Source organism: Choristoneura fumiferana, chromosome 16 (genome assembly GCF_025370935.1).
Source record: "Choristoneura fumiferana chromosome 16, NRCan_CFum_1, whole genome shotgun sequence".
Classification (NCBI taxonomy): Eukaryota; Metazoa; Arthropoda; class Insecta; order Lepidoptera; family Tortricidae; genus Choristoneura; species Choristoneura fumiferana.
This window is the reverse complement of record NC_133487.1, coordinates 19074067-19088621: the sequence shown is the minus strand read 5'-3', so window position 1 is coordinate 19088621 and position 14555 is coordinate 19074067. Positions and strand designations below refer to the sequence as shown.

Below are 14555 nucleotides of genomic sequence, written 5' to 3'. Positions count from 1 at the left end.
CTCCTGATGCTAAGAGACCACCACCGCCCATAAACATCTGCAACACCAGGGATATTGCAGATGCGTTACCAAACTAGAGAGATGGGATATTTCAAGTGCCAGTAATTTCACCGGCTGTCTTACTCTCCACGCCGAAACACAACAGTGCAAGCACTGCTGCTTCACGGCAGGATTAGAAAAGAAGGATCAGGATTTACCATGGAGGAGGGAGTATGGAGATTTGTTATACGAACAAAATGGGTAATTATTATTTTCTATGAATACATACCTATAGATAGATAGATAAATAAAAAACTTACCTACACATATTTAACACATGGTAATCAAAAATGATTACAACAATATGTGACCTCATTTATGATGGTTCACCCCTACTGCCCAGTGTATCGTGTCGTGAGATCGTGACAGTGTACTTGGGGATGTTTTACGACGAATGCCTTCTCTATCGATCATGCACGGTCAATTTGTTTTTGTGGCAAATGGTAAATAAGACAACAAATATACTTGCTATAAAAATATTTTCTTTTATATAGATTATATACAACACTTGTTTACGCTAACAACAATTAATTATAATAATTAATAATCTTGTTTATCTCAGCATAGATAAGAATACTAAGGTATGGCTCTTTCTAAGCAATTTTGTAAACTAGTCCCCTTGTCCAAAAAATGTGTGCTCTGTCTGTTGGACAATGCAACCGACAGATAATCAAACGAATGTTAATGTTAATGTAAGGTTAACAAGCTTTTTAAGGGGTATGCGAGTGATTCTGGTAAGACTACTTGATTATATCCGTCAAGGAATTACACTATCGTATGAAATAGTATCTCACGCTTGTCAGATGTTCTCGACGAGAAAGCATATGTAGAGAAATTGATATCGGCACTGCAGCGACACGTGGCAGGGGCAGCAGGGGCAGGTCAGTGCTCCCTTGCGATGTCGGAGAAGGCGTCCAGTATGTCTTGCGTGGTCAGCGGCAGCGCCAGCCCCGCGCCCGGGTAGCACGCCGCGATGCGCGCCTGCAACCACACACCACACACCAATTACGGACGAGATTCTATTAGAAGCACCAAGTCGAAGAGTCGACGAGTCGATGTTCGTAATCTCTGTAGGTACCGCCCGTGCGACATACAATGTTTTTTATCACATTTGCGAGTAAAATGTTATATTTCTAAAAGAAAAAAAAATAATTGTTCCAAATATTGGTGATATTTTAGGCTGCGCTCTTGGTAGCAAAACCCTCGGTGCTGCGCGATGAACTCCTCCTGCATGGCGCGCCACACCACCTGCAGCAGCTCCCCCCCCCCTACCTGCAGGGCGCGGTGCTGCGCGATGAACTCCTCCTGCATGGCGCGCCACACCACCTGCCGCAGCCCCCCCCCCCTACCTGCAGGGCGCGGTGCTGCGCGATGAACTCCTCCTGCATGGCGCGCCACACCACCTGCAGCAGCCCCCCCCCCCCTACCTGCAGGGCGCGGTGCTGCGCGATGAACTCCTCCTGCATGGCGCGCCACACCACCTGCAGCAGCCCCCCCCCCTACCTGCAGGGCGCGGTGCTGCGCGATGAACTCCTCCTGCATGGCGCGCCACACCACCTGCAGCAGCCCCCCCCCCCCCCCCTCCCTGCAGGGCGCGGTGCTGCGCGATGAACTCCTCCTGCATGGCGCGCCACACCACCTGCAGCAGCCCCCCCCCCTACCTGCAGGGCGCGGTGCTGCGCGATGAACTCCTCCTGCATGGCGCGCCACACCACCTGCAGCAGCCCCCCCCCCTACCTGCAGGGCGCGGTGCTGCGCGATGAACTCCTCCTGCATGGCGCGCCACACCACCTGCAGCAGCCCCCCCCCCCTACCTGCAGGGCGCGGTGCTGCGCGATGAACTCCTCCTGCATGGCGCGCCACACCACCTGCAGCAGCCCCCCCCCCCCTACCTGCAGGGCGCGGTGCTGCGCGATGAACTCCTCCTGCATGGCGCGCCACACCACCTGCAGCAGCCCCCCCCCCCTACCTGCAGGGCGCGGTGCTGCGCGATGAACTCCTCCTGCATGGCGCGCCACACCACCTGCAGCAGCCCCCCCCCCCCCTACCTGCAGGGCGCGGTGCTGCGCGATGAACTCCTCCTGCATGGCGCGCCACACCACCTGCAGCAGCCCCCCCCCCCCTACCTGCAGGGCGCGGTGCTGCGCGATGAACTCCTCCTGCATGGCGCGCCACACCACCTGCAGCAGCCCCCCCCCCCCTACCTGCAGGGCGCGGTGCTGCGCGATGAACTCCTCCTGCATGGCGCGCCACACCACCTGCAGCAGCCCCCCCCCCCCTACCTGCAGGGCGCGGTGCTGCGCGATGAACTCCTCCTGCATGGCGCGCCACACCACCTGCAGCAGCAGCCCCCCCCCCCCCCTACCTGCAGGGCGCGGTGCTGCGCGATGAACTCCTCCTGCATGGCGCGCCACACCACCTGCAGCAGCCCCCCCCCCCCCCTACCTGCAGGGCGCGGTGCTGCGCGATGAACTCCTCCTGCATGGCGCGCCACACCACCTGCAGCAGCCCCCCCCCCCCCCTACCTGCAGGGCGCGGTGCTGCGCGATGAACTCCTCCTGCATGGCGCGCCACACCACCTGCAGCAGCCCCCCCCCCCCCTACCTGCAGGGCGCGGTGCTGCGCGATGAACTCCTCCTGCATGGCGCGCCACACCACCTGCAGCAGCCCCCCCCCCCTACCTGCAGGGCGCGGTGCTGCGCGATGAACTCCTCCTGCATGGCGCGCCACACCACCTGCAGCAGCCCCCCCTCCTCACTCAGCTGTTTCTCCACGGTGCGATACAGCCGGTGCAGTGACTTGCGCACTGCAACAAAATTTACAGGTCAAGTGCAAATCAATTTTCAATGCAGGTCAATTTTTTTTGTTCCCCTCAAGCTAGTATAGTGTCCGATGCTGAGCGAGCGACCCCCTCCTGACCTCCACCACTCCCGGTCTAGAACAATATCAAGCAACAGCCAGTCTTTTTAAGTACACGTCCAAATCATCCCAAACGCGCTCAGAGATAGGCCTGAAGCAGCGCAGCTCCTGAGGCACCAAGCGGGGGTCACGGGCGGGGTCACGGGGGGGGTCACGGTCACCTTCGTGCGCGGGGTACATGGCCAGCAGGCGGCGCAGCTCGTGCTTGCTGAAGGCCGCTCGGTAGCACACCTCGTCCTCGCGCGCGCCTCCCGCCACCGCTTCCGCCACGCCCTACGCACAATGAAACACCACTATAACTTCTCTCTTCTCTCAATTAATTTTAAAACATAAAATAATTTTCATTCCCGCCTAAATTAACTAGGTACTACGCCAGAATACGGTTTTGGTCTTGGTCCTAATGAACGAAGGAATAAAAATTTACCTAATATCAATATCAGATTGTTGATACGACATCACCTCTTGTAGTACGTCCATGCCTTTTGCCTACGTTCGAAGTTCTTGTATAATTTTGAGTATAATCTATCTACGACCATTTCTTTATTTACATCGGGCTACTTTTGCGACGATACTCGCTTTTGACCTCGGATTCGATTTTGAAAGCTACCACGACGGTCTACGGAACTGAAATTGGACTATGAAGTCTACTGAAATGGGTTTTGGTTGGTCAGTTAAAAGATCGATAACCTACACGTGATCTGTCGTGTAGCATGTGAGGCAGATAGCGAAGACTCGTGGAGTATGAAGATTTTTCAACTTTATCACGGTGAAAAGCGTAGGTATCTATCCCATCGTTCGCTTCGAGGGATCGAGCCGCGCTCGGGGTTTTTTAAAAAAGCGTAACCGGCTTCGTCTGGCGCCGGCGCTGGCACTGACACTGGCACCGGGCGCGCGGGAGCCGGTCAGCCGGTCAGCCGGCGGCGGCGGGCGCTCACCTCGAAGAAGATGTTGAGCTTGTCGAGCGGCGGCCGAAGTACTGCGTCACGTACTGGCGCAGCGCCTGGTCGTAGCGCGCGCGCGCGTCCCGCCGCAGCGCGTCCAGCGCCGGCACGCGCCGCGCCGCCAGCAGCGCGCCCAGCCGGTGATAGTTCTCCAGCTGCAGCACCGGCCGCGGCGTGCGCGGGTGCTCCGCCGCGCGCACCGCCGCCAGCATCGCCCCGCCCAGCGCGCCGTACCATCGGTCCAGGTCCGCGCGCCGCCCGCCCGCCCCGAAGATGCCTTCGCACGCCGCCGCCAGCTCCTCGAACTCCTGCAGGAAGCCCAGCAGCCCCGCCTTGGGCCGCCGCGCCGCCGCGCGCGCTGACTCGCCCAGCGCCGCGATACGCTCCGCCACGCACCGGTCGGCGCCGCGCTTGGCCGCCACCGCCACCGCCGCCAGCGCCGCGCGCGCCCACCGCGCCTCGCCGCCCTCCGCGCCCCCGCCGCGCCCCCAGCACGCGCCGCCCCGCGCACGCCAGCGCGCGCATGGCCCCGCTGCAACAGACCAACCAGGTGCGTCAGACGCGCGCGGCCGGCCGGGAAGATCGCCCGCCACCCGCCACTCACTAGGGCTGCTTCTCGAGGTGCGCCACCAGCGCCACCAGCTCGGCCTCCAGCGCGGGAAACAGCTCGGCCAGCAGCCGGCGCGCCTCCGCCCCCCCGCCCCCGCCCCCGCCCGCGCGCCGCGCCGCCTCCTCGCTCTTCTCGCTGCGGGACCCGTCACCGCCGTCGCCCTGCAACATCCCGCCCGTCAGCTCGCCCATACCTTACCAACCGTACCATCCGTAGCATACCATACCTTAGCGTCCGCGTCCAGGAAGAAGAACTGCGTGCAGAAATCTTGCTCGGCGTTGCAGACGTTCTCGACCACCGTCAGCACCTGAAAGACCGAATCGAAGTTTAATCGGTGGATCTCGCGATCGACGCGATCGGCTCCGGCCGGACGAGACTCACGGCGTCGAGCGGCGTGTCGGGCGAGGCGGCGGAGGGGGGGGCGGCGCGGCGCGGGCCGCCTCGCACGCCGCGCGCACCTCGCGCTCGTACACGCGCGACCACGTGCCCACGTACACCTGCAACAGGCGCGGTCAGTCAGCGGCGGGCGGCGGGGGGCGGCGGGAGGTGGGCGGGCCCGGGGCGGCGGGGACGCACCTTGACGAGCGCGTCGTACGCCTTGTCGTCCATGTCCTTGAGCCAGCGCATGAAGGGCGCGTAGGGCAGCAGGTCGGCGTGGTGCTGCCGCGGGGCGGGGGCGGCGGGGGCGGGGGCGGGGCGGCCGCCGCCTCGTTGCCGAGGTGGATGAGCAGGTTGTTGAGGTGCCTGGCGAGGGCGGCGGCGAGCGCGTCCCGGGCGCGCGCCAGCCGCCGCAGCCGCTCCCGCACGGCGGCCAGCCGCCGCCGCGCCGCCGGCATGCCGCCCTCCGCCCGCAGCGCCGCCCGCAGCGCCGCGCCCGCCGCCAGCGCGCGCGACCGACCCTCGCTCGTCGCCAGAGAGATCTGAATTATGTATGACACCATTATTTGGTGAAACGAATATCGTTGAAAAGGTATTTTGTGTGCATTAACATGAATGGAAAATGTAGCTTTGTGAAAAATGGAATAATTTTTTATTTATTTCATACTGAATCGAATTATCAGTCCTTAACGACATATTGTTATATGTACATTAGTAGGTACATTGAAACTTAACAATCCTTTCGTAAACAAATTAAAAATTACTATTTATTCTTCACCTCTCTCTCCTAGCTTCGGAGGATAGTGGGAGTTGGATGTTCGAACGACGAAACGATTTCGGTGAAGAATTTACTATCGGGAACGCGAAACCGATCAACAAATTGACGCAGATTTCTTCGGACTCCTTCTACTTGTTCCTTCTCTGATCGATTTATCGAATCAGGCCCTATTTTAAGCAGAATTCAATCAAGATATACACCACTACTATCAAGCAAGTATGAGAAAAGTAGGTACGAATCTGAGCGATAAATGCTTACTAATAAAAGAAGATGATTATGTCTGTCTAGCCTATCTGTCTGCTTCCTCTTTACACTTAAATTTCTGAATCGATTTCAACTAAATTTGGTTAGGAGATACCTAGTTGAAACCATAAGATTGACATAAATAGGATAGCTTTTGTTTGGGTTAATAATACATGTTTAGTACTTTACTTTTGTGTCGCTTAAAATCCAAATCAATTAGTATAAGATTTTGCATGTCATATTAAATATTTTCCAAAAAGTCACATTCCCGCCGCTAGAGGGCGCGAGGGACGAGTTCCAAACTGATGTTTAATTTATTATTTTTTGCAATAAATTTGTCTTGCACTGGATACCGCTTAGAAAGGTAGTTTTGTTATTTCTCCTACACCTTCAGCGTACGGCACATAAAAGTGGTCCTTCGAACCGGAAAACTGCATAGGTCCCGCGGCATAAACACATTTTTCGCAGGTTAAGTCACCAACTAGTCATAAGTTTGTTTGTTAGCAAAATTCACTATTTTTATAATCATTACGTAAAATATGTACGCACAAACCCCGACTAATGCGATATAATTGGCTAAGTAAAGTTTTTTAGAGAGGCGCTAATTATATTTTTTTTCGATAGTCGACGTCTTAATAATCGAGGAACTGCAGCTCTTTTATTTTTATTTCCTCTTATTAATTAGAAATATTTTTTTAAGTGGTCGATATGACGTTTGTGAGATTGAAATTGCAGAACCGTTGAGGGCTTAGTACTTAGTAGAAACAGTAAAAAAAAAACGAAGTCAACTGTCACTGCTGTCACTGTCAAGTAGAATCTAACCTAAAACCGTTTTATTTACTTTGCGATTTGGTGCGTGCGATCAGTGTTTTTTGGATAATTTTTAAAGACCTCTCAGCACAAACTCAGTACTTTAAAATTTGCCGCATTTCTCCACGACCTTTGCATGATAATTGGACCACGATTGGATAGTTTCGACGACTATTTTGGCTCTGCTTCTTCGACAACGCTATCTTGCAGTCTCGACGACACTTGGCTTGATATTTGGACTGCCTTACGAGTAAATTCGAATCACAGTATCCCTACAATGGATTCAGACGACTCCGACAGTATTCGAGTTGAAATGGAGCATTACAGAAATGTTCTCTAATGCTTTGTACGTTGGTCTATGAAATACAGACGAGATTTTCAGAATTCTGCGTATTTATGCATCCTAGTCTTTACAAGCGACTTGGTGCAAGTCAGCTTCATCTTCCACTGCAAGTTGCTCATCAACAACATGATTATACGAACCCTCTAGCCCTTCAACATCAAACACAGCAAAGGAGAACATAACAGAAGGGAGAGATATCGTGTTTTTTTACCAAAACAATAAAAAGGACATGGTCTCAGTAAGAGTCATGCTATACATTAAAATATTTATGCACAAATGGGTTTATATTCTTTATTTCAAAGTGTATTGAAGGAAGAGTTTCTGCTAAATCATTTACAGAATGAAGTGGCTTTGTGTGGCTACTAAAAAGGGGGTGATTCCATATAAAGTCATAGCGACCTTGAGGTTACATGTGAAATGCGTGATTTGAAGATTAAAAGAATCCGTATTTTTGAAGCGTCTCTGTTATTAACCATAACCACATAAAATAATGTAGACAAAGCTGTCTTATTGCATGTGTTTTAGATAGTTTTAGTTAATTTGCAGAGTAATATAATAAAAATGCAATAATTTATGTTTTATTTATTTCATAAATGTACAAATTATCATAAAAACGTTTAGCATAAGCTAAACGCATTGCATGTGTTTTAGATGGTTTTAGTTAATTTGCAGAGTAATATAATAAAAATGCAGTAATTTATATTGTTTTTATTTCATAAATACACAAATTATCATAAAAACATTTAGCATAAACATATGTCTCAAAAGACCTGATTTATTGGAACATGTATATAATATTCCTGGCAAAGGGTAATTTAAAAACAAGTCGTATTTTTAATAAATTAAATATTGTGCCATCCCCATAAAGGCATTAGAAGTACTACTAAGAAATACAAGGAAATATAACACAAATATTATAGGTCACTATGTGTTAAACCGGGATTTTAGTTTACTTTTGCATCAAAAGATGTCACTATCTCGTCTCAAGGAAAAGCTGAATCGCGCTGTAAAGATTTTTCCGGCAGGCTATAAAAGGGCTGTCAATCATATTAAACTTTTCATTTCCTAAGCAACCATGGTTTGATTAACTTGTGTGTTATATGTGTAAACAATATGCGTACCATTGATCATAAGTTATAACAAAACCGTGGTGATTTACTTGTATTTTTAGTACTTGTACTTGTGACAGTGACCCTAGATTGTATTGTTTGTTCTACCAGTTGAACTGGATGTGTGTATATATACTAGCTTTTGCCCGCGGCTTCGCCCGCGTGGAATTCGGTTGTTCCGCGCTGTTCTCTCGGGAACTGTTTATTTTTTCCAGGATAAAAAGTAGCCTATATCACTCTGTGGCCCATAAACAATCTCTATGCCAAAATCACGTCGATCCGTCGCTCCAATGCGACGTGAAAGACGGAGAAACATACAAACACATACACTTTCGCATTTATAATATTAGTATGGATATATATGGCATTCAACCGTTTTATTTTGTCTGACTCTAATACATACATGACCGGGAATCGAACCTAATCAAAATCTCTGTGAGCAATGTTACAAATTCTGCACATTTTTTCGTTATTTTTGATGATGTAAATCATAAGTGAAAAGAAACATATTTTACAAGATTTTATTCGACTTGCAATGTACGAGTATGTATGTATTATAATTATAAACCAAAATGAGAATACAAATTTAAGCAGATTTTAGCAGTACTTATAATAATAATAATAATAATAAATTCATTTATTTCGGGCAACTTGGCCCATACAATAAATACCTTACAGACTAACATACATATTTATAATCAATACACTACAATATACAATATACTTATACTGATTACAGATTAGATGACAATGCAAGACAAGTATAGTCAACAAAAAGTATTGTGAGGAAAAATAAAAGCTTACACAAATAAAAACCAATAATGATATTATTAAGAAAAAAATTTTGCTGACTGTACTTTTTATCGACTGTACTTGCATTGTCAACTAAAAATACATTTCTGTATTAAGAGATTGTCATGTTCAAAATTACATTTCCGTGCTAAATCTTAAATCTATTCTATTCTCTTCCATTAACCATTGAGGAGTTTTGTGGTACTTCTATGCCTCTTTTTTTATGGAAAAATGCATGTCCTTGGGAAAAACAGGTTATGCTCCTTCACTGGCTTTTTCTTGCAACCAAAATAAAAACACCAATGTGTGTTTACATCCACCTGAAAAAAAGATCAAAATTATTATAAATCCTTACTTATATTTAATATTATAAACGTGAAAGGAACTCTGTCTGTCTATCTGTTAACTTTTCATGCTTCAACCGCTGAACTGATTTAGCCGAAATTCATTATGTAGGTAGTTGGAGTCCCGAGGAAGAACATAGGCTACTTTTTATCTCACAGTTTTATCCCGAAAAAATACATAGTACTTGCAGGAAAGCAATAAGCGAATTCTTCGTAGACAGAGTCGCGGGCAACAGCTAGTTATAATATAATGTTTCACTAACCACAGAAATTTTACTCTATCATAATATTTACCAGCCAATGCAGAACAACATCACCTGTCGCATCAATCACATTGTCAGTTGATATCTAAGTAAATGGTCACAATATAGGTAATAATTATGTTTTTGTTATTCTGTGCTCTCAAACAACTTTGGTCCGGCAACATATTCAACTTTTGATGCCCTAAAATGTAATGTAAAAAAATAGACAAGAAACTGTATTGATATACTTTTGTACTTACGTTCATCCATTTTACCGGTGCGGACAAGAGTGCTTTATCTCCTTTGATTTCGGCAACATTGCATACTTATCACTGGTGTCAAAATATTCTAGACTCATAGCCATGTGTGGCAAGTTCCTTGAATCTGCTTGCACAAATTCACTCATTTCGTATTGAAAACTGAAGCCGCTAAAATAGAAAATATGGTCCAAAAGTCAAGCCACGTATCGTCGAGACTGCAAGACAGCGTTGTCGAAGAAGCAGAGCCAAAATAGTCTTCGAAACTATCCAATCGTGGTCCAATTATCATGCAAAGGTCGTGGAGAAATGCGGCAAATTTTAAAGTACTGAGTTTGTGCTGAGAGGTCTTTAAAAATTATCCAAAAAACACTGATCGCACCAAATCGCAAAGTAAATAAAACGGTTTTAGGTTAGATTCTACTTGACAGTGACAGCAGTGACAGTTGACTTCGTTTTTTTTTTTTAGTGTTTCTACTAAGTACTAAGCCCTTAACGGTTCTGCAATTTCAATCTCACAAACGTCATATCGACCACTTAAAAAAATATTTCTAATTAATAAGAGGAAATAAAAATAAAAAAGCTGCAGTTCCTCGATTATTAAGACGTCGACTATCGAAGAAAAATATATTTAGCACCTCTTCAAAAAACTTTACTTAGCCAATTATGTTGAAAACAAAAGCGAGCGCGGGGCGCACCGACCTCGGAGAGCGAGTCGAGGTCCCTGAGGGCGGGCGCGTCGAGCCAGGCGTAGATCTCCTGCAGCTCTGCGAGCAGCGCGCGCGCGTTGCCGTCCGCGCGCGCGGCGCCCGAGCGCGCCAGCAGCTTGTGCGGCCCGGCGCGCGCCAGCCCGTCCGCGCGCGCCTGCCGCGCCGCCAGCGCCCCCGCCGCGCCCGCGCCCGCGCCCAGCCGCGCCGCCAGCCGCGCGCCGCCGCCCTCCGCCTCCGCCGCCGCCGCCAGCATGCCGCCCACGTTCAGCGCCTCCAGCCGCGACACTCGCTCCGACAGCCGCCGCACCTGCCATCCACCGACCGTACCATACAGTGGACCCGACTGGCATGCATCCATTCGCATAAAATAAGCCAATTTAATTGTAAAATATATCGAAAATACAAACTGAGACATGGATGCACAGAAAAACCAGAAAAAGAGACCAGCGCTGGGAATCGAACCCAGGTCCTCAGCAATCCGTGCTGCGTGCTTTAACCCCTACACCACCGCTGGACAGGAATTTAGACACGAATTTTTCCTACGCATACATATCTCAGGTTGCTTATTTCTACTACGCTACTTATGCAGCAGCACTAGCGACATCTATGTTTTTCGCTCTCAACGAGAGACGTCACATTCTATCGGAACCAACCGAAAAAAAAAAAAAAATAGTCGAAAAAAAAAAAAAAAAAAAAAAAAAAAATATAGTCGAGTCTTTAAGACTCTGGAGTCTGAAGGGCTCGAGTCTTTAAACCTCGAAAATGAGCGTTATCCACAACTCTACCGCCGAAACATAACAGACTGCTTTTGTGCTGGCTGTCTGATCTTCGACCAGTCGCAAAGTTCATGTGAGCTCTAGTTTTGTGACGAAACATAGATTTTTGAGACTTTTGAATGGTATTACTGAATGATGAGACTTTAAAAATTAAATGAAGCCTATGACGGCGGGTGTCGCGGGGCCGGTATCGGTACCCAGAGCTCGGCGTCGCCGTCAGCGTCGGCGTCGGCGTCAGCGTCGGGCGCCGCGGCCGCCAGCAGCGCGCCCAGCGCCGCGTCCGAGACGCCGTCCTCGCCCGACCACGCCTCCCCGCCGCCCTCAGAACTCTGCAACACATTAACGCATGATATAACCTAATACATATGCCAGAAGCTAAAAATAGTACCTAAAACACCAATGCGACATGCTCTCTTAAGAGAGAATTCAGTCTCCATTCTCCATTACTAAAACCTAATATTTGATGTGCCACAGCCACGACACCACCTGATGAATAAAATCATTTCCAAATTATCAGTGTTTAGACATTTATTTTACATGACTTTATGGTTTATGGTTTAAGATATTTATTTCTCATAAGATTTACACATATCACTTACTGAGAAAACAATCATTTCTTAAATCTAAATAAGAGAGGGAGAGGGTAGCATGCAACAACAGTCGACGACCAAGTACAGAGTCGCCTGTGCGTGGTAACACACAGTAAGGCCAGTCGAACCATAGTAACCACTGGTTAATTACAGGGTACGTAATATGGTTTAACTCGACCAACAAAGTATATTTAATTATACGCTTCTATGAGTAAAAAGCCTTTGAAGATGCATTTTTTTTATTGCTTAATATTATTTTATTATTATTCTTTTTTATTGCCATTATTTAGTTATCATAATTCATTGTTATTGTTTTATTATCATTATTATTTCATTATTATTATGTGGCAGATAAGAAGACAGTCTAACTAGATTTATTATTTAATAAGTGTTGTTTTAGCGCTTTTTTGAAAATTAACATTGACTTGGCATCCTTTACATCTTTTGGTAGTTTGTTATACAATTGAACTCCTTCATTTATTATACTCTTTTTTCCATATAAAGTTCTATGTGGTCGGAAGAGTAGGTATGTTATTAGCTTGTCGTGTCAGCTTTTTTTGTACTTCTGATCTTTTAGTGAATGTTATATGGCTACGAATATCTTTATTAATTATTTTTCTTATTAAGATGCATGTATTGTATATGTAAGTTTGAGAAATATTTAGTAGTTTTGTCTCCCTATACACAAGGTTAGTTGATGTTAGGCGCTTATAATTAAATAATACTTTTATTATTTTATTTTGCGAAATTTGTAAGGGTACTTTAAAAGCACTATCTTAACATCTTTGGAAGTTCTATCCATGTGTGTTTTCTCTTTTTATAGGCTATTAGGTATACGTATATATGAGCATTACAAGTCTGCCTCCCGCTTGCCCACTTGCCGGTCAGGGCAAAAATAAAATGAGCTGCGTCTCCTGGCACGCGAGCTACGGGAAGAATCTCGAACTCTATATGGTCAGACTATACCAAAGGGAGCACCATACAATTTTTTTTTATTGCTTAAAACGCTTTAAAACATAGGAATCAAAAAATACATAGCCATATTTTCGAAAAAAAAAGCGAAAAAGTAATTTTTTTTTTGCTCAGGCTTGTTCTGTCTGTTTCCTAAAATGTCTGCTTCTCAAAATGGCCTTCTTCCCACATTGTCAGTTTCCTATGATGTCAACTTCTTATATTGTCTGTTTCCTGAAATGTATATGTCTCATATTTGTCAGTTTCCTGTGATGTCTGCTTCTTATATGTCTGTTTCCTGTAGTCTGCTTATCATATTTGTCAGTTTCCTAAGATGTCTGGTTCCAGCATTGTCAGTTTTCTTATATGACTACTTTCCTTTCTATAATGTCCGCTTCTCATATAAATAGTGTTCCTAGGATCAATTTCCAACAACTTTCATCTGCTACACCTAAATAATTCTAACAATTGTAACCGACTTCAAATTATTTAAATGCTCTAAAAAAGAAGAATATAAACTTTTAATTAAATCAAACCCATCAATTCATGACATTAGGTATACAATTTATATCATTTATATGGTATAGTACAGAGAAGCGGACATTTTAGGAAATGGAGCCAGGACAAAATTTGAATCAATTTTATTTTATTTTAGTTTAAGCCCTATTTTAAATGATTGTTATAATTAGAGTATGTTAAAATGAGCATCTTTTAATAGGGGTACTTTTCTCTGTGACCAAGTACAGATGAGATAGGAGATGTAGAAGAAAGAAAATGAGCATTCAATATATTTTGATCAAACCATAGCTAAGATTAATGGCTTAATTTGGTTCTGGCACTTTGCCGGCCGGTGCGCAGCACTCTTGATTTGCTCACTCGGCTTGTGCATTGTGGTCACAATTCATACCTCTCCTCGCTTTGCTTGTCATACCTAAATTTCAAACTTTGGGTCCTTATCTCAGCCATTATTGATTACAAACAAAAAAAATTCAAATAAAATGTGCTTATTTTTACGTATTCTATACAATAACATCCTTCAAAATATTATGTCATCATGACTTCATTTTTACAAAAAAAAAAAACTCCCAGGACCCTTGCAAAAAATTCAAAACATTATCTCGGCCATTTTTGATTACAGAGAACAGTTGTTCAAGTAAAATACACTTATTTTATATCATTTAAAATGTCAGTGACATCATTTTGGTAAAAAAAAAACTGTCTGTGCCCCCTTTGCTACAGTCCAACCCTTGATACACATGCCAGTAGTTCGTTGGGTGCGTATTCTAGGCTTAAAACTTGAGGGATATAAGGTATGGCGAGTGAGGTGCGACCCACCGCGAGCGCGTCGCCCGCTCGCCACTCGGCCGCCTCGCGCCGCGCCGCCTCCAGCGCCGCGGACATCGTGCCGGTGCTCGGGGACGCTCACAGCACTTTGACAACTCGCTCCTCCACCAGCCGAATCCACGGACCACCACAAACGGACCGCCACACGCTTATTCCGCTAACTGGGAAAACTTGAATACAACCACGTATTATTCCATTTGACTACGCCCTCTTTTATGAAAGACAATCTAACTTGTAATCAAAACAACAAAGAATTCAATAAAATACCGCAGATAGGCGAATCAGAATGATCAGAATGAATACTCAACACAATATTGACATGACATGACAGCTGAAGCTGACACTTAAACGTCAAAAATCGAAAAACATGCAAGTTCTA

At 46.5% G+C, this 14555-nt stretch overlaps 1 protein-coding gene and 1 long non-coding RNA gene across 2 annotated transcripts; both read right to left on the bottom strand.

Annotated features, from left to right (window-relative positions):
• Positions 1 to 499: 499 nt before the first annotated feature.
• Sec3 (exocyst complex component Sec3) lies at positions 500 to 14457 on the bottom strand. The gene is given in 15 exon segments (XM_074099488.1): positions 500 to 1020; positions 2721 to 2845; positions 3120 to 3231; positions 3894 to 3925; positions 3928 to 4382; positions 4384 to 4431; positions 4504 to 4670; positions 4736 to 4816; positions 4891 to 4910; positions 4913 to 5006; positions 5086 to 5208; positions 5211 to 5429; positions 10508 to 10822; positions 11489 to 11620; positions 14168 to 14457. Coding segments are annotated over 15 exon segments (2088 nt in total). The 5' UTR covers positions 14234 to 14457; the 3' UTR covers positions 500 to 921.
• On the bottom strand, positions 6740 to 10461 carry LOC141436273 (uncharacterized). The gene is made up of 2 exons (XR_012452286.1): positions 9809 to 10461; positions 6740 to 9282 (listed from the first exon to the last, which is right to left on the bottom strand). It is a non-coding gene; the product is annotated as an uncharacterized lncRNA (long non-coding RNA).
• Positions 14458 to 14555: the final 98 nt, after the last annotated feature.